The sequence below is a fragment of the Drosophila takahashii genome, chromosome 2L (assembly GCF_030179915.1).
Source record: "Drosophila takahashii strain IR98-3 E-12201 chromosome 2L, DtakHiC1v2, whole genome shotgun sequence".
NCBI lineage: Eukaryota > Metazoa > Arthropoda > Insecta > Diptera > Drosophilidae > Drosophila > Drosophila takahashii.
The window spans coordinates 9578776-9598879 of NC_091678.1; the positions used below are offsets into that span (position 1 = coordinate 9578776).

Here is a 20104-nt window from a genome sequence, read left to right on the forward strand (position 1 = left end):
CGCCCACCCACGCTGTGAATCCTGAATCCCCCAGTTATCAGATCGGACTCAGTTCCAGATCTCCAGATATCCAGATCTCCAGCACCTGCAAGCGCCACTGCAATTAGACGCATATAATCCACAAATCAATAATAATCACCAAATCAGCAAAGTAAGCACCGCTTTTCGTTTGTTCGAGCCACACACGCCAAACATAGTAGCCAAAGCCAAACCAACAAAAAACCAGTGTAAATAGAATGCACACTCGAGCGCTTTTGTTTTGACCGCCAAACGTTGCACGCCTATCGCCGCCAAATAATCGATATTCGATTGGCCAGCCAACCGAAAAGGGATGCAGTCTAGCAACAAAATTAGCTTTCCTATTTGAAGGGCTTTATATATTTTCTTACATTTTTATTTTATTTTCGATTTTATTCGGATTAAAATGTTATCGAAAAGTTAACGATAGTTTCGATAAGTTATAGTTTAAAAAACTTATTATTAACTATTTGCATATAAACATATATAAGGAAAATTAATTCGGTTTAAGGAGATATTGTATTTGAGGAATGTTTAAAACCAATCTTGAGTATTAACGTAATCTTAACGATCAATTTGATAGGTAATGTAAAAATTTTCATCTCTTTGATAGTTTGTTTCTTGAAGAAAACAAAGATTACTAATTTTTTCTTCGTTTTAAAATAAATACTTTTAATAGAAATGGTTGGTTCCAATCAATTGTCTTTTTCTTAAGATTAATTTTGCTGTATTATTTCGTTAGTGCTTAGTTGAGAAAAAATTAGTTCAGTATTTCGCTAAATTACACATTTTGCCTACTGTAATATGGCTTACTTAAGTTGTATTTATTAAAATAAAAGCACCTCAAAATAAACTTAAGCTTTAGCCTATTGCCATAAAATTTAAAAAAAAACAACCAATTGGGATTACAATAAAATTTTTAAAATTGTTTACTTTAAAGAATTCTTTATTTTGAAATTATCCAAAACTTGTACAATTTTTAAGTAAGATATCGCTAAGTTCTTGAAGGCTGTGCAGAAAGTATTAAGCAAGTCTAAACGTATTGTGTGATCATTTAGATAGATATGCATACCACACTTACTTTAAAATAAATTTTAAATGGAGACTCATTTTTTTTAACCTCTCACGGTTTGAATTTGTCCAGGGCTGTCATTTTGGGGTTGTAATAAAAGTTTGCTGACTTGTTGAGCTATTTCCCTTTGGTGAGATTTTTGTGTGGATTGTTGTTGGAAAATTTACTGCTCTACCGAAAAAATTATTAAATTTTACAACATTTTTTTTGAAAACAATGTTTTACAATACAAACAATATTTGTTTACATGTTTACATTTGATAAAATTCCTGAGAACTTAAATGCATCTGTTAAATCTTGAATTCAACTAGTCGTATACGCAATATATTGTTTTACTAGTTTTATATTTTACTAGCATAACGCATACAAATCCAGTTAAATAATTTAGGATAGTGCCAATTTAAATTTAAGAATTTGTAAATTTTGACGTAAACAAGATTTGGTTTGGGCAATTTTCTCTCCTCTAGTTTGGACTTTTTGGAGAGCGGCGTCCAACCAAAAGAGGAGGTTGGAATGAAGTTTGAATGAAAAACGTGAATTTCTATTCCACTTGTGTTGGTGCATACGAACGGCAATTCGTACAAGTATTAGTTGACGTCGAACTAACGGGCGCGTCGTGACGTCACATCTTCCCCATGAAAAACCGTGACAATAGTGTGATTGGTGAAAAATATTTTTGAAAAATATACATATTTATATTATTGAAGCTGTTGGAATACAATTAATTTAGTAATTTTTGTGCAATGAAAATCTTAAATATCAAAAACAACTTTACTATTTGTTACTATTTCATTAAAAATAAACAATAATGTTTAATAATAATAACATTTATCGATTTAAAACAAATAACTAACTAATTATTACTTATTAATGTTTTTGAAAATTTTCATATCCTTTAAAAATTATTGTTTAAATAAAATACCAAAATAAATTTAAAATAGCGCGCGAAGGTGAATTTCAGACATGGGGCCATATGTCTGTGCTCTTCTGCCGCAAGCGCGGCTTATGGGGGCCCCAATGTAGTGCCGTTTCCTCGCACATTTCACCTCGGGATCCAATCATCTGTTCAGTGCCAACTCGGCGTCGAACCAAAGTGACAGCGCAGTGTGCTCGACGTCAGAAGTCGGCTCTATAAAGGTTACTCTCCCCACAAGTCACTCGATGCGGTCTGAAATCAGTCGTAAAATAAAACAAAAGGCAACGCAGCAGACTCGGCAAATTAAATGTAATTAAGTGCATTTAAGTTTTATGCTTACGTGATTCGGTTCTCAATTTTCCGGCCAGCAAAGTGCCAAAAACCTCGAGCTCTGCCGATTCGGATTTCTTGGGTGTTCTCTTCTCAGTTTTAGGCAATTTCGCGTGTGCTGTCATCGGAATATTCATTGTGTGTGCGTGTGTTTGTGCAGAAAGCATGGTGGAGAAGCTTCACCACATTTGTTATGTCAATAATTAGCAGAACAAAAAATAAAGCAAAAAATGCGTTGAGGTGTTGATTAAATGCCGAACTTTCTTAGTTTTCCCAGCATTACTTTTCCCCCAAAAATTGTATTTGGCAATCACATGGAAAATTGATTTTTTGCCAAATGCGCGAGCATTTCATGTGTTTTTTTGTTTGTTCGTTTTTATTTTTTTTTGTTTTTTTGTTTGGGAATCCAACTGGAGAGCGGGGTGTGTTTGTGTTTGTCAGTCCAATTGGATTATGCCCGAGCCGGGCTTTGTCCAATTGCCAGATTCTTGTTGGCGCTGTTGTCTCCTCTTTTTGAATTACATTAAATATTTAAAGCATATGCAAATTTGAACAGTGGCCCCGTAAAAGGAATAAAGTACCTTTACCTGGCCGCGGCCTCAACGCGCTTCCCACTGAGGTTGTTCTTCTTCCTTTCCTCATCTTGTTGTTGTTCTTGTTCCTGAGGTTGTTTCTGTAGTTGTAGTTGTTGCGGAACCCCCGCCCCTGATGACACACCTTCGGTTTCTCAGTTCTGTTCAGTTTGCCAGAGATGAGAGCTCACTTACTTTACACCTTTTCTTAAATGGAGTAGGGATTAGTAGGGATTAGGGCATATATAAATGGTAAGGGTCTCGTACTTCAGTAATTCACCTTTAAATAAATTTGGAATATTACGAAAAAATGATTTCGATAATGCAGAAGTCGAAATAAACACCCCATTTCTTTTAATTTTTTATGGATATTCTTTTAAAATAAATTTATAACTTTCGTAGAACGGGAAATTACCAATAAGATGGGAAATAAATATTATATTTAAAAAAAACTGAAACTCCATAATTCAAATATACGTTAATATTATAAAAACTATTATTAACCCACAAAAAATTAGAAAATGGAAAAAAAGTGAATTTAAAAGATGAATTGCTAGGAAAGACAGCCTAATCCAGATATTGCAACACCTAAGGACTGCCCAGGAGCTCATCTCTAGTTGGCAGCTTTTCCCCGCTTTCCCAACCGCCTTTAGTGTCGTGTAAATCGTTTTCTGTGGCGAGGGCTACCTCTTTCTTTTTTTTTTGGGGTTTGTGTGCCTGGGCCTTTTCTTTTTTGCTTCTCGTCTTTTTTTAGTGTTTTACTGCTTACCCAAATACCGACACCCGAAATCACTCACACTCGTCGTGGCTTTTCCTTTGCAGCAGCAGCTGTGGCTTCCATCTCCATGCTCCCATTTTGCCCCTTTTCCTCGATTCAAATGCATTTCGATTGCTTCGTTATGTGAGTGCACTCAACTTGGGAGCTGCGTGTGTGTGTGTGTGTGTGTAAAGGAAGAAGAGGGATTCTTAAACAGCGTTTTCCTTGATGCCATGTGTCTGCAATGCAATGGCTGTCTATCCTGCGCCGTCTCGTGCCTTTTCCTAGCTGCTGTTTCCATTTCGCACGAACGCTTTCCCGGGCCAACAATCCCATGTCCTTGTCACCCCCAGAACCGCCCCGGCGCCCCTCGTCCCGCCCCTTTTTGGCCCACTTGGGCGACACGTGCTCATTATGCCGCTTCAAATTTTACTCCACTTTTCGACTGTTCGCCGCCGTGTGACTCCTTCAGCGTTTCAGAGTTTCAGAGTTTCCTTGAAGCTGCGAGTGTAGCTTTATATTGTACATATTTAAAATTAATGTATATTAGTAGTAGTAGTTGGTATTTAAATTTTAAAAGAATACAAATAGGTATAGAATAGTAGGTAACATAGATGGAGAAAAAAGTCAACAGAGTAGCAAAAATAGTTGTTTGTTATATTCACTTTTTTTCTGTAAAATATTTTTCAAATGTGAACTCACCAAATAGCTCACTGTATCTATAAAATAATTTTGTATATTTTTTTATAATTAATAGAAATGGCATATGCTATAAACATAATAACAAACACAGCTTAATGCCTTCTGTAAAGTCAACCGTTTTCAGTTGTTCTTAAGTAGAATGTATTAAAACTTCTTAAATTAAATAATTGAATTTACTTTAGTTTTGTGTTACAAATTATAAATAAACATAAAATTTGTTTGTAAAATTTAGTTTAAAAATATAAAAATATAAATTATTATAAAATCACTCATACGCAGTGTATATAAAATCAATCATACGCAGTGCCGCCCTTGCATAATATCTCTTATGAATTATAAGTTAATTTAAAAAGTTTTATTTTTCAACTGCACATGAAAACTAAGCATAACTAAAGCCCTTATTCCCCACATTGGAATTGTTTAGAGGGGTCACCTCTGGCACATTGATACCCATAACAATCTTGTTTGCTGTTTGCCCTCGGCAATTAAAAACTTGTTGATTGTGGGCGCTCCCAATACTCGTACTCTCGCTTCTCAGTACTCCCGATAGAGACTAATATCTGATATGGAACCACACAACCGACCGCCCAAACAATAATATTTGATTTATTTAATGTGGTTTTGTAAAACCATAAAAGGTTGCTTGGAAGAGAGATCGTACAAGTGGCTGACTGAACAGTTAGGACCATTTTTATTTAAGATGCCCTTTTAAGCCTGATTGATGTGCTTTTTATTTACTTTTCTTATTATTAACAAGAAAACTAAGATCGCAAAGATGTTTTGATGCCTAATCAGGCGAAAGATTTGTTCGACAATTCTAATTTATTCTAAATTATACGTTTTATAACCATTTATTTGGTTGATCAACGTCTAAATAAAAATTTATGTTATACTAAAAAAAAAAAAAATTGCCTAATCAGCTTTGTATTGAATAAAGAACGAATCGAACTGAATAATATAAGAAATACATTTATAAATAAATAAATAAAAAGCCCAGTGTGCGGTTTAGTATAGTATACATAGCCCATAGTACTTATATGTTAGATTTCCATTACTAACCGACTTTCGCTTATCTCTCTTCTCTTTTGCAGTTGCTGATAACGTAAACAAGTGGCAATAACATAGAATAAATTAAACCGGTGAAAAGGTTCGAAGGGCCGAAAGTGAAAGCCAATTCGGAGTGAAATCAGTGCAAGTAGAGTCAACAACTTGTGGGAGTCGAGTGCTCGTCCTCGAGTCCTTGCATCCTTGAATCCTACTGCCGGTGTGTTGTTAAGTGCATTAAGTGACCCAGTGCGTCCGTGTGAGTGCGTCCGGATAACGGAGCTACCGGAGAAGCCACAACGTCGTCCACAAAACCATCGACGTCCACTGCCGCCGCCGCCGCTGCTGCTGCTGCCGCTGCTGCAGGATCGGGATCAGGAGGGGGATCAGGAACTGCTCCAGGCCACCAGAGGAGCGGCGGACGGAGCGGCCAGCGACGTCGCAGTAGCAGCAGTAATCCAAACGCCGGCACAACGAAAGCGACCAGCGGCAGCGGTGGAGCTGGCAGCGCCGGCGGAGGAGGTGGAGGAGGCGGTGGCGGCGGCGGAGGCGGGGTCAAGCAGAGCGTCAGCCGGAACAGCAACATCCGGAGCAGCAGCTCCAACAGCACCATGGCCTCGGCAAATCACCGGGGTGGCGGCGGACGAGGCGGAGGTGGCGCCGTCGCCGGTGCCGGAGCGGATGGCAATGCGATCGTCGGCCTGCAAATCGGCTCCGCCTGGTTTCAGCGCAAGATCAACCTGAGGCCGCAGCACCGCGGCGTCCACCTGGTCACCGAGGAGATCCTCCGACAGATGCCGGAGCTGGCGCACTTCTCAGTGGGACTGTGCCACATGCAGAGTGAGTAGCGACTTTCTTAGCTTTCTTTAATGCCCTTATATCAATCGAACTTGATTTCAATATTTTTTAACCATGTTTTAAAGGAATTTAAAATAATCCTTTTTAAATATTGAAAAATATCGATATTATCACATTTATTTGTGTTTATAATTAAGGCTCAGAAAAGTATTGATATTTCCGATAAACATCGATGTTTGAAAAATATCGAAAACATCGATATTGTCGATATTTTTCACAAAAATTATTTTAAATTAAGCTGAATTTTCTTCTTCTTCAGAATCCAACTATTTTTTCTTATTGATAAAAAAATACAGTTTAAAAAGGGCAACTCTAGGCAAGCATCTTTCCGTTTTGTTTTTCAAATATGGCCACTTGTATTGAAAAAGCTAACCTAAAAAAAATTCCCTTACAAAATGATATCACTTACCAAATTTCCGCGGTTAGGGGTAGCTATTTAATGCCATTTAGCACTTCTTTGGCACCTTTTTGGCTGCCTTTCTAAGTGATTATCCGAAAATCAGGGCTCGAATGTCAGTTAATCGTGGGGAGCAGCTGGAAAATCGCTCTGCTTCTTTTTTGGCAGCCACCCCTCATTTCCATCGCATCCATCTTATTTCGCTCGCTGTCGAATCATACACTTCGCAAAAGCCTTTCCCAACTAAGCAACCGAGTTGGTTGCAAGTATAGTACTTTAATCTATCGAGAAAAGCCATCCATAAGGGTATTCAGAGTCTGGCAATGGAAAAGTTTCATGACATTACATTTCCTTTGTCCGGAATCCGGATTGTATTTCTCGGGGGGAATCTCGCAATGAACGAGGCGTTTGCATTTAGTTGAAAGTTCAGTTGGACAAACAGCGAAATGTAGAACTTGCATACCAAATCAGCACAAATTGTCGTCGTTGAATTCGGCAGGATTTGCTGGATTTTCAAGGGGCTGCTGGGGCCCTGCTCATTTGTATTAGCCCGTAACTGGGTTAAACTACATAGATAAACTGACTGACTTGGCCCGGTCCGGTCACTTCTTTGTGTCTTTCGCTGCAGCCCCGAAAATTGCGATTGACATTCGAAAAGAGTCTGACTTTGGAGTGACTAAAACGTGTGGCTGTGAGAATGACCCACATGGAGAAGAGGTCCTGCCAAATTAATGTGTTTAAATCGGTTGAGATGTTACTCACCGAGAAACTTTGAATTATACAGAAAATCGAAAAATGTTTTGTAATTTAATAGTGATATCTGCGTTGCCATAAAGTTTTTGATCATTAGTCATCGGATTTTAGGTGAAATCGTTTTTTTTTAAATACGATTTAGAGCCACATTTGATTGGTTAGACATTTTATTTATTAAGATATAATTAGATTTAGGCCAAACTTAATTGAGGTTTTTGTAAAAAAAATTTAACCAATCAAATGTGGCTTTAAATCATATTTAAAAAAACGATTTCACCTAAAATCCGATGTCTATTGATAATACTTAAATCATTTTTCGGAATTTTCCTTATTCAAAACTCGAATGTCCAAAAGTCCACGGCTTGTTTAAGCTTATAACCTTAAGTGCAATACGTCGCTTGACAGGATGTCCACACACATCAGACACCAAGCGATTTGAGTCCCTGTTCAAGTTTTATATTCCCATCCTCGGAATGCATTCGCAATAATCTTCGGATTGCAGCTCCGCAAAGTATTTCTTTTTGTGCGCTGCCACGACTGCACTTCGCACACTAATTCTCGTGTGGAATCCCCACTTTCGAAGACTTCTGACAGTGGATGCACTGGAGGAAAAAAGAGCATTTATCAAGTAAATGTTAAAAAATTAGTTTTTGTTATTTAAAACGGTTGCTTAATTAGGTAAACAATATATAACCAAATTTAAATAATTATAGAACAAAAATCCAAAAACTGGATGAATCTTTTGATACATTTATTTAGTTCAAAATAATATCAAATATTTATCTGAATGCATAGATAAATGTTCAAATCTAATTCCTTAGAGAAATCTCCAAAAATAGTGTTGTTTATTAAAACCAGTTTAAATCAGTTGGGCGGAATTTCTCTCAGTGTGGGCCAGTATAGCACTAAGACGATGAGGAGGCAGTGCAAACAGAGAAACAACCTCCGTAGTTGGCTGCCTTGGAGGCAGCTTCTTGTTGACAGTTCGCATTACAATGCCAGGACGCGTTCCTCCATCCTGCGGCTTTCTGTCTCTCTCACTCCGGGTCTCTCTACCCATCTCGCTCTGGCCTGGGCAAATAAATAAAATCGTATCATAAAGCGTCAGTTGAGGGGGATAAAAGGGGGTGGAATGGGGGCTTTTTAGCCGGGAGTTGGCCTGACTAAAGTGAAAAGCAATCGTCGTCTTAGTCGCAGTCGTCGCTCATGTCTGCATGTCATGGTCTGTGGCTATGGCGTGTGAATGCTCGAGGCGAACCTTTCTAGCCCCCCCTCTCTGGTATTCTCTACTGCCATGCCAGCCCCCTTTGCCGTGCCCCTGCACAGGAAAAAAGGCTGTTTCTTGAATTTTAAAGAGTTAAGGGGGCTTAGGGCTCCAGCTCCCCCCTTTATTTTTAATGAAATACTAATAAAAAAAAAGTTTCGCGAATCCTGATCATTTCGGATTTTTTATTTCCAGTTCTCGACAGTCTAAAAACATTATTATATTATCAAAAATATATGTATAAAAATATATGTACTTATATATAAATAGTTTCCTATTATATCTTTTATATCGGAAACTTTAAAATCTTTTCTGTTTTAAGACACACTTTTTAAATCTCTGAAATTTTTAATTAAAATGGTTTTTTTTAGGTACAAATTATTGAGATGGGTAAAAAATAATATTATATGATTTTTTGTGTTTTACAAATTTAGGATTTAAAAAACATTCAGGCAACATTTTCTCCCGTTTTTTCTTATACTGATACCAATTTTTTCCAGTGTATCTCACACAAATCGTCTTAGCCAGCACATTGCAGGCAAGTCTTTGCGAACCTTCGCTCTCGCTTGCTCTTGCTCTCTCCTTCTTTATTTTTTTTTGCCAAATCAAAAGCACGTGTGTCCCTGCCCCTTGCCCCTGCCGACCCCCCTTGCGCCACCCATGCTGTGTGCGTGTTTGTTGTCTGGGGTGCTCACTGTACGTGTATTGTTTTGTGAACTGTAAGCGGAATCTAATTGAGGTCAAGACATGTTTATTGATTTTCTTAAAAGGACTTCCTAATTAGACACACTTTACTAAGGGAAGCTTAAGCCCCTCTCCCCCTCCCCCTTTTAATGCAAAAAAAAGGGAAAAATAGTAAATAAATGCAAGCAAATGAAAGGCGACTATCCTCGCCCCTTCTCCATCTTCTCAGTCCCAAGGAGAAGCAACAAAAAAGTTAATTTTGAGAGAAAAAAAAGGGAAAAATAATTTCAAAGCAACCTTGCCATATGTTGTTGTCTTTTACTATTGACCTCAATAGCCCCCCCTTTTTCGCCGCCCCACCTCCTTTTGTTTCTATGGGGAAAGGCACAAACAACCGGGCGGAGGAGGGGAAATGTGGCCAAGAGGACACACAAATCACAAATACACAAAAATATAAGCCAAAAGTAAAGGTAAATTGTTCAAACACAACAAAAAGTAATGGAATGCAGGGAAATGCTAAAAAATGATATATCCACCCGGGTTCCGACTTTTCCACCTGAGCCAGGTAAATATTTCCCCTCTACAACTCGGTTCCTTTCCTTTCTCTTCTTTTTTTTTTTTATTAATATTCATATGTGCTACGGGAAGGTCGTCTGCTTATAGAACCGAACCCTACTGACCACACAATGCCCCATTGGGGTTTCCGTAACCCCAATATAAAGGGGACCTCGGAATGACCATAGCAGTATAAATATATTTATATATATGTGAGTTGGGCAAAGCTAATTGCCTGGGGGGCAGTTGATGATTGGTTTGGGCCTTTGCCTAATCCCACATTCAAAGGTTAGATTCGAGGAAAGTCAAAGTTGATAGAAATTGGGCGGAACTGTATAAAAGGAATAATTTGAATTTCAGAAGGTTAATGATTATTTTTTGGCAAAAAAAAGAGATTTGGGTTATTGTTACACAGTTTTAAGAACTTTCAAATTTTTAAAGATTTTTACTGCATACTTCTAGGCAGTTTTTTTGTAAGATTTCAAACTTAAAACATTTTTTCGAAATATGTAGAATAGGGCGGGTCGATTTGTATGGGGCCGAAAAAAGTGATGAATCGTATAGGGGGAACGTAATCTTTAAAGGATTCTAAGCCATACTGTCGAACATACTTATGGTCTAAAATGATGTTTGACCCCCCCCAAACGCGAATGAAAAATACAGCTTTTTTTGAGGAAAATATCATAGTAGTCAGCTCAGATGTATTATTAAATTTAAAATAAAAATTTGAAATTGATATTCAGTACCAGGGAACGTAACTGTTATAAGTTTTATTTTAAAAATCACACTTTAACAGTTATTTTCTGATTTGTAAAGTAAAACTCAAAGAATAACTGTTATTTTTTGAGTTTTATAATAAAAGTTGACAAATAACAGTTATTCGTCGTGATCAAAATAAAACTCAAACTTGATTTATGGCGATTTTGTGGGTAAACAAAATTTAAAAAAAATATAGGTATAAAATATGCGCGGTTGCCTTTTTTAACAAATTTTTAGTAAGTTATAAAAAGCACGGGTATTATGTTTTTTTTAATTATTTCATTTTTTCAAAAATGTCAAGGGAATAACTGTTATTCATAAAAATCAAAAAATAACAGTTATTTTTTGAGTTTTATTATAAAAATCAAAAAATAAAAATCATTACGGATTTGTAAACTACAATGGCTAATAAAAATTGTGGTGTATTTAAAAAATTTTTAGGACCCTTCTAAGTGCGTGATTTTTTTGTATGAAAAATTTACAATAACAGTTATTTTCGTTCCCTGTTCAGTACTATAAATGTGCTGACTACTATGATATTTTTCTCAAAAAAAGCTGTATTTTTCATTCGCGTTTGGGGGGGGTCAAACATCATTTTAGACCATAAGTATGTTCGCCAATATGGCTTAGAATCCTTTAAAGATTACGTTCCCCCTATACGATTTTTGGGGTCCCAAATCGACCCACCCTAATGTAGAACCCCTTAATACACTTTGGATTTACTACAAAAGCACATTATTAAAGTGGGAAGCATGGGATGTCGCAGGATCTTTTCCAGGATAACGTGCCCGACTTCATGGAGCCGCCGGGCTAGAGGATTTTAGTGGTGGAAGTACCACCCTCGACAGCAATTTGCTGCATAATCGCAAGATCATATAAATGGCTCAACTTCAATTTATAACCCGAGCATATTTTTCAGCCAAACCGAAAGAGCTGCAAGAGCACAGCGAAGCACAAGGAAAAGGACTCGGTCGGAGTGTCCTTTGTGGAGGAGCAACACCAAATAAATCAACAGCCAGCGAAAGCGAAACCAATCGTGGGCGGGGTATTTTGGGGGGAATTTTCCATGGAGTTGAGGGAGTTTTTCGGAGCCTTTTTAGCATTAGGGATATATTTTTCTGTGGGCGTACTCGGCCATTTCTCTTTCGCTTTCGTGACGACAGGGAAACTGCGAACGAGGGAAAAACAAAACGTGGAAAATGAACGAAAATGGAAAAGGAAAACAAATCGTGCCATGTGTGTGTCATACTTTTGGGCTTCCGTTTGTTCTTTGTTCTTCCATTTTGGCTCCTTTAGCATTAAATTGCCCGCTTATGAACCGCAAAATGCTGCGCTACCCAATAAATCAATATTATTTATGCAAAACGGGCACGCCAAAGGTTTTTTTCCTCGTCCTTTAGCCCGCTTTTCCGATTTTCCAATCGTATCGGTATGTGCTTGAACTAGTTTTCTTCCGTTTTGTTCCGGTTCTCCAGCACCTGACACAAAAAATAAAGGATGGCATACCAGACTACCCATTTTTCTTACGGTGTTCGGTGATTTCTGACTGAGAATCTCGTGATAAGCATAAAAAGCAACGGCTATGTAGAAAGAAGGTTGATGAATTTAAGCATTTACTTCGGACTTACATAATGTAAAACCCGAAACCCACACTCACTTCCTATTTGGAGGTTTACAGTGGTGGTCAGTGAAATTGGATCAAAAACTTATTGTATTGAATTAAATTATTTTGGTTAACTTGAATTACTTAAAAAATATGTACGAAAAAAAAATTTTAATTGCAGTTAAATATTTTTGATTTGTTTAGCATTTTCTTTTAGGATCATAAACATTTTAAATTTTATTAATAGACTTTGAATTTTTTAAGGAATATGTTTATTTCTTTTAAATACTTTTATTCCCAAAAATACCAAATTCCAGAGGTTTCCAGTGTCCGATGGTAGTTTTTCAGGACTTTCCGTTGATCCTTGGTAACCAGGACGACGACCGCTGCTGTGCGGGCGTACATAAATGAGTCTGAGTGCGTGTTTGCATGAATATATGAATGGGCACAGCCAGCTGAGCTGAGTCAAGTTGAGTTGTGTTGAGTCCATTGTTAAACACTGGGTACTGGGTACTCCTTCGGTTGAGCTTGTATGCCGTATGTGTGCGTCCGTTGCGGTTCTATCTATGCGGCTGCGTGAGTGTGTGTGCTCCCAGCTTGTTTGTGCTGTCAGAATGTTTGACTTTGTATAATAAAAAGGCCTCTTTAAAAACATTAGCAACTTTTGTAGTGCCTAAACGCCTGCTACATGTGCCCAGGACACTGGCACTACTCCACCCCACCTACCACTCACACACACAGGCCACTAAACATCTAAACAGCCGGCCAAAACGATACCACCTGCTACTTAACTATGCGTAATACAGTGAGAGAAAAGTGGGTCTATAGACTAGAGGATAAGGTGTTTTTAAAAAGTTATAAGAATTTAAAATATAAACGTTTTTTAATGGCAGAAAAACTCTTTTCATTTTGTTAATGACATTTTCAAGTAATATTTTCAAGAGATAAATCTAAATAGGGATATAAAATTCCAAAATAATTTTAAAAGAAATCTTAAAATCCCAATAAAATTAATTGTATATTTTTGCAATTGTTAGGAATTCCTTTATGAATTAAAATCCCTATTTTTTTCGCAGCGCACAAACGTTTATTAGCGCTGTGGGGACGTTGGCAATGGCTGCCGTAGGCAAACATAGAGCCCCCTGGCAGCCACCTTCCCTTGGCCCTGTTGACGACCACAAAGCCCATGGCTAAATCATATTAGAGGCGTCCTCCGCCTGGCCACCGGCTTAACGCTCTGGAGGAGCCTTTTAACGCCTCCTGCCCGCGTTCCATTTGTGTTTGGTGCAATGGAAAAAGTGTCAGTCGAGTATTCCAGGCGGATGCGCCAGTTGGGATTGAGCGGGGGCAAAAAGCTGGGGACACGGAACAAATGTGCACGGAATGCGGGCAAGGCGAGAAAGAGAGGGCCTGAGCGGCTGTGACAGAGACGGGGACAACTCCAAATGCCACTCAAAAGCCGCATTGCATGGCAGACACACACAATTATGTTTAGGCCATTAACATATTTAAAATGGCGCTGGCGAAGGAGCCATATTTTTTTATACTTACTTATAAAATATATTAACTTATTAACTAATTAGTAGCCAACCTTAAGTTTTCTGTAATACCTGTACTTTCAATGGCATCGTTTATGCAAAGTTATAAAAGTATACAACTAAAATTATAATTTGAATTTTTAAAGCCTTCTATTAGGTAACTTTTTAAGTGATTTCAAAAGTGGCTTAGGGGTTTGTGTTCTTTAATTTGAGTGGATTAATACTATTTCTTCTGAACATATTCAGAATAAAATAAAAATCCTTATACAAGTTTAATTTAATTACAAAACTACATATATCATTTGTATAAATTTATATATATTTTTTAAGGATTTGTTCACATTATTTTTGTTTGCAATACATTTTTTTTAAACCCTTAGTGATACTTTTTCTTCATGCAAGAGGAACATTGTAAGAAGTGTGCCATCGATATGGACCTTGTTTTTAGGCCAACCAAGTGAAGCAGTGTCCTCGTCCCATTTCCACTCTCATTCCCAATCGAATCCCATCCTGCAATCAATTTGCAAATTTGCTGTGTGCCTCCCCGCGTCAAATGTCACTTTGGTTTCATTTTCATTTGCATTGTCCGAAAATCCCCGGTACCCACTCCCCGGATTTGTCCATGGATGATATTTAAATTCCTGATGCCATTTACACATGTACAACATGACATAATCGCCTCGGAAATTATTTAGAAAGAAAGTGGGTCTGGGTTGTTGTGCGTTCACCTCCGCCCCCCGAAAATCGGAACTTGGACATGAGGGCCGCCTATAGCTGTATATGCACATTTTAAGTCTCTGCTCGGGGCCCGGAAAATTACATCTCTGGGATTTGATAATAAACTAATTTTCGCTCGGCTTCTCAAACTGCCAGCAGCTTTCTCTTTTATTCATGAATACGCAATTAGTGTGCAAATTCAAGTGTTTCTCGTGTTACCCGGCTATTTGTATATAGATAAACCTATCCATTATTGAAACTAAATTCATTTCGAGTAAAATATTCAATTTCGAGTCGGCTTTCATTGCATCGTTTGACATTTTCAGCGCTGGCAGTTGGCCAATTGCGAGCCGCCGAAAAAGCAGGCAATTATTGTTCAATTTTCAACTCCAAACATGCTCGTGTTTTGTTTTGTGTTGGGTCGTATCATAAATTTGTTAAACAATTTTGTTCGAAATTTAAAAACAAATCTGTTTTGGGGGGGGAAAAAACCCATGTTTCTGTGCGATTGTAAAGTTTTTATAGCTTAGGATTAATATTTAATTTCATTTTTATATGATTAATCTTTTAAAATTCATGATATTCCTATACTTAAACCTTGAAAACTAAAAAAATTATTAAAAGCCATCCCACTTAACACTTTTTTACAAGATGTTTTGAGCTTAACGGCCAATTAAAAGCTAAAGATTCACTTTTGTTTCATCTCCGCTTTGTTTAATGGTTCCAAATCCATTGGCTTTTCCACTCCAGCTGATTGAAAAGTCCTACCCACGTTAAATTGGCCATATCGTAACACGTCGTGTCATATAACTCACAATGGTTTCGTGATATGTTATCAGAGCGGCGGCATTCCCAAAGTCGACGGGTGTGCGCCTCCGGCAATACATTTTGACTAATTGGCGTTACAACTCAATTGAAAATGCATGGAGCTAGAGCCAAGGAGCCAACGCCTCGACGTGATGGTCTAATAACCGGGGGGCTATTCATTATACAGATTATTATTATTAATCCCACCGACAACTAATTGGCATTGTGTGTGCGCTTGTTTTTCTTTCAGTTCTTCACACATCGGCGAGTTTAGCGTTAAACGAAAGCTGGGATCCAGACGTCAGGTGAGTAGATGGCCATATGGACAATGTATCTTGATCTGATCACGATCACATTTTCAGAGACGACATGGAGATGATGTTGAATAAAATAGTTCCCGAAGGTTTGCCCTACAGGCATTCGTGCGAGGGACCCGACGATATGGTGGGTATTTTGATGTTTTAAATTAAAGTATTGCTTAAATTTATGGCCGTTTTCTTAAAATCGTATGGGAAATCAGAGTTTAAAGTTTACTTTAAATTTAACAGGCGGTCGAGAAAACGGCTCTTAAATAACCTATTACTCAGAAAAAACCAAAGAAGAGTTTTGAAATTATTTGCTTAGAAGTATGCAATAATAATTTTAAACCAAGAATTTGAATTTTGTAAAGCATACTTTCACGCTGCTTTGTGAAAGTTTTTAAAAGGTGTTCCTTATTGTTTTCTTCTCTATAATATTTTTTCTTAAAGAAAGAAAAATAAAGATATTTATTTTATTTTATTTTTTTATTTCATTTATTTTCATATCCCAGAGTTACAAGAGCACATTTAAATTAAATTAAATACAAAAACGTGATATTTAATAATATTATTAAAATTATTATATTAACTTGCACATATTTGAATCACTATAAAAAATTTAAGATTTCATTTTAAACATTTTCCAGCAATAGAGCTTTAAATGAACTATAATTGTTAAATTTAATATTTAATTTTTAAAATGAATAGAAATCGGGAAGGGATGAAAATTACAGCGAAAAATGATGAATTTTAATATCCTACTTATTAAAATCCTGATAACTAATACCATATTTTCTCTCTTCCCCCCAGCCCGCGCACGTGAAGGCCTGCTTCCTGGGCAGCTCCCTGACAATCCCGATCACCGACGGCAAGCTGTCGCTGGGCACGTGGCAGGGCGTCTGGCTGTGCGAGCACCGCGACCAGGCCGGCTCCAGGAAGCTGGTGATCACGCTGACCGGATGTCCGCGCGAACAGGCCCGCAGCCCGCTGTCACCCGTCTCGCCGATCGCCAGCACGTCCAGTTAGGGGCGGCCTCGCTCCACCCGCGACAGCCGGTAATCGCGGGGGAGCGACAATAATGCCATCATTTCGTCGAGGCGGCTGATACTGCAGAAGAACTTGGCTAAGGCGAATTTGGCCCAGCAGCGGGCGGCGGCGGTGATTGCCGCCGGTCGGGGCGGGTTGGTGGGCGGTGGCCATCACCAGGAGGCGCTGGCCCCGCCCAACATACCCGGCGTGGAGACGAAGACCGGCCGCCTGCTGCTGCGCCAGCAGCTGCACCTCAATCTCAACCTGAATGTGCAGGAAACGTTGCGCGATGGCGTCGACATCGATGATGTGGACGAGGATGTCGACGAGGACGAGGACCTAGACAACCTAGACAACCTAGAAACCGTCACAACAGTGCCTCTTAACAATGAACAACTTAATGCTAAGGTCACCACCGTCACCACAACAACAACATCCAGTTCATCAGCAGCGAGCAGTGCATTAGCTAAATTCAATCGCATCATAGACTCCACCTTGGAGCGGCCCCCGGTGGCCGTGGACTACTCGGGATTGCCCAAGTTGAGCAGCGCCACTCTGCAGCAGCGCTTCAACCTGGCCTATCCGGAGTTGGTCACCCAGCAGCAGCAGCAGCAGCAACATCCGCAGCTGCAACAGCAGCAACATGATGCGACCAAGCAGCAGATCAGCAGCCTCCAGGGGAACCCCAGATTGGATCGTGGAACGGGCGCCGTTGCCAGCACTCCATTAACACTTCAAGCACCCAAATCAACAGCAACGGCGACGGAGGAAAAGGAGCAGAAGGATCCGGGGAAATCCCACGTCGAGGAGCAACAACACGACGACGACAATGATCATCCCCACCACGACGAGGATAATCAAACGAAACGAAATGATGTGCATTATTTGTTGAAACAGTTGAATAGTTTTAGTGATATAGAAGAAATAGAAATTGTTGATATGAAGCAAAGAGGTCAGCGGCCGCCGATGGCGTCCAGTTCGTTGGCCACCATGATGCCGCCGCCCTCGCCGGCGCCGCCGGCCTCCCCATCGACGCAGTCGCATCGACTGGGGCCGCCCATCCTGCCGCCGAACCAGTTCGATGACTACCTGTTCGAGTCCTGCCACTACCTGGAGACAAACTACTTTGCCGCCACCTACCGCACTGCCATGGTCGAGAGCAGCTCCCACGAGTTCCGGCCCTCGACCAACAGCAGCTCGAACAGCTTCGAGCTGCACGAGATGGAGCCGCCCAGTGTCATCTGCAAGGCGGGGCCACCGCCTCCACTGGTTGGAGGTCATCCGGGGCATCCGCCGCCGAGGTATCAATTCGAGTACCAGGCGGAAACCCGGCTGACCACCAGTGGAGTGCAGACGGAGCTCACCTCCGAATCGCTGGCCAAGATGAGCAACTGCAGCGGGAGCAGCAGCTCCTCCTCCTCGACGAGGGCGCCTCCCTTCTTCCGGTGCTGCTACACGCCCATCGATCGCTGGCGGGAGAGGCGGCACCAGCAGAAGCCGCCCAAGGACGTTTGACACTGGGCGTGGCAGTCCACTCGGAGATCCAACATGTGCCTGGCTAACTTACTTCAGGGATGCAAGTCGGGGGATTACTGGGATGGGTTCGGAGTTCGTAGAGATGGTTCGGTTCTAAAAATTATGATTATACCCATTTAGAAATTTTAAAAACTTTAATATTTTGAGTAACTTAAAAAACCTTCTTTTAGAAAATTAATTTCCAAAATCAAACACCAAATATTTTAAAGTAAAAATTAAATATACCTTAATAGATAGAAAATCTTAAACTGTTTGCTTTACAAATTTTAAAAAGTATAATATTTTGGGTAACTGAAAAAACTTTCTGGAATTGTAAAACATTTATTTTAAAAAATTGAATTTTCAAAATCAAGCACCAATTATTTGAAAATACAAATTAAATATATTGAACCACTTGCCTTAAAAGATAGAAAATTCCAATCGGATTGCATTACAAATTTTAAAAACTATAATTTTTTGAGTAACGTAAAAAGCCTTCTGAAATTGTAAAATATTTATAAAAAAAATTAAATTTCCAAAATCAAATACCAATTATTTGAAAATACAAATTAAATATACCGAACCACTTGCCTTAAAAGATAGAAAATCCCAAACGGTTTGCATCCCTGTTACTTTGGTCGCTGTTCTCATTTGCGATATCAACAAGAGATTCCATTTCGATCGACAGTCGATACACGAATCACGAATCCCTAATCATTCGATGAAAGTTCATTATTGTACAATTTATAAATGCTAAAGCGTAAACAAGAAATGTTAGTAAACAATTTTTTATACACACACCAGCCACACAGACATTCGCACATTTTTGCAATACACCAAAGTAAATGATTTGGAAATTTGTATAAATACTTAAGAGTCGTTAAGTGCCCGGCAGAAAACTTGGATAGCCAACAAATCTACTGATTCCCCTTGAATTTAACCCATGAAAACTAGCCAAGTTCTCTGCTCAGCACTTACCTAAGCTGAACTCAACTTAGGCCTAAAGTTGAATTCGGAAAATGTTTCAACAGAACGGAAAATATTGTTAAAAATCTAATGAAAACGTAGGGGACGTTGCGAGAGCTTGTATAGTAAGTTCATGAGTAAAGTAATTGAGAGTCATGTTGATATAGAGGTCAGATCAAGTACATAGACGAAGGCGCGCACGCCGGCACTTTTGATTTCTAGTCTAGATTCCTGTTCCTCTCGCTTTTCCAAGTCCGATTGGTCTGTCTATACGTACATATAAGTATATAGCATTCAACTTGGGAAATTATCAGCGTGCGCGTGGGTTTAAGGATCCCGAATGGAGGGGATCCCGAAAAACAAAAGCAATTGTTACATCAATTAGACACGTTATTCTGTTGACCCATAATTTTAGCCCACTTATTTCGTTTCGAAAGTCTAAGCTTTTAAGGAATTGTTACTGAGAGCACAAGAGATACTGGCTATACAAGCAAACCAAATACGAAACGGTTCAACTCTTAACCAACCAAGAGCAATATTAGTTCTTAAATCAGTTCGGATTTGTCAATTTTGTTGAGAACATATGCAAGTAAAATACATCAAAGAATATATCACTAACTTAAATAAGCCTCGAGATCACGCTTTGGTTTATCGGAAAATAAATATATACGCAATTTGGAACACAACGTCAAAAATCTGAATTTATTTCACTCTCACCAAATTCCCGCTGCTCAACAAATGAACTGAGACACATTCTGGTTTCAGGATCTTCGGCTGAGTTCTTCCAATAGCAAATCTGCAAATCTGCAATCCGGGGGAGAAACACCATACAAGAAATGGAATGAAAATATGAAAATGAACATGAAAACCAAACAAATGCCTTTTACATGCCCACACGTACACTAAAAAAAAAAGAAGAAAACAAAAGTAGCCCTTGAATGGTAACCAA

General features: G+C 38.9%; 2 protein-coding genes across 2 annotated transcripts in view; both read left to right on the top strand.

Annotated features, from left to right (window-relative positions):
* Window positions 1-18189, top strand: LOC108055428 (uncharacterized). Its single transcript, XM_017138764.3, is given in 5 exon segments — window positions 1-151; window positions 5459-6251; window positions 15597-15651; window positions 15709-15790; window positions 16456-18189. Coding segments are annotated over 4 exon segments (2100 nt in total). The 5' UTR covers window positions 1-151; window positions 5459-6022.
* LOC108055493 (uncharacterized) overlaps window positions 10862-20104 on the top strand; it is a 22249-nt gene continuing 13006 nt past the window's right edge. The window contains exon 1 of the mRNA XM_070219670.1: window positions 10862-10867. The gene's annotated coding sequence lies outside the window, so the exon portion shown is untranslated. The remainder of the gene's footprint in view (window positions 10868-20104) is intronic.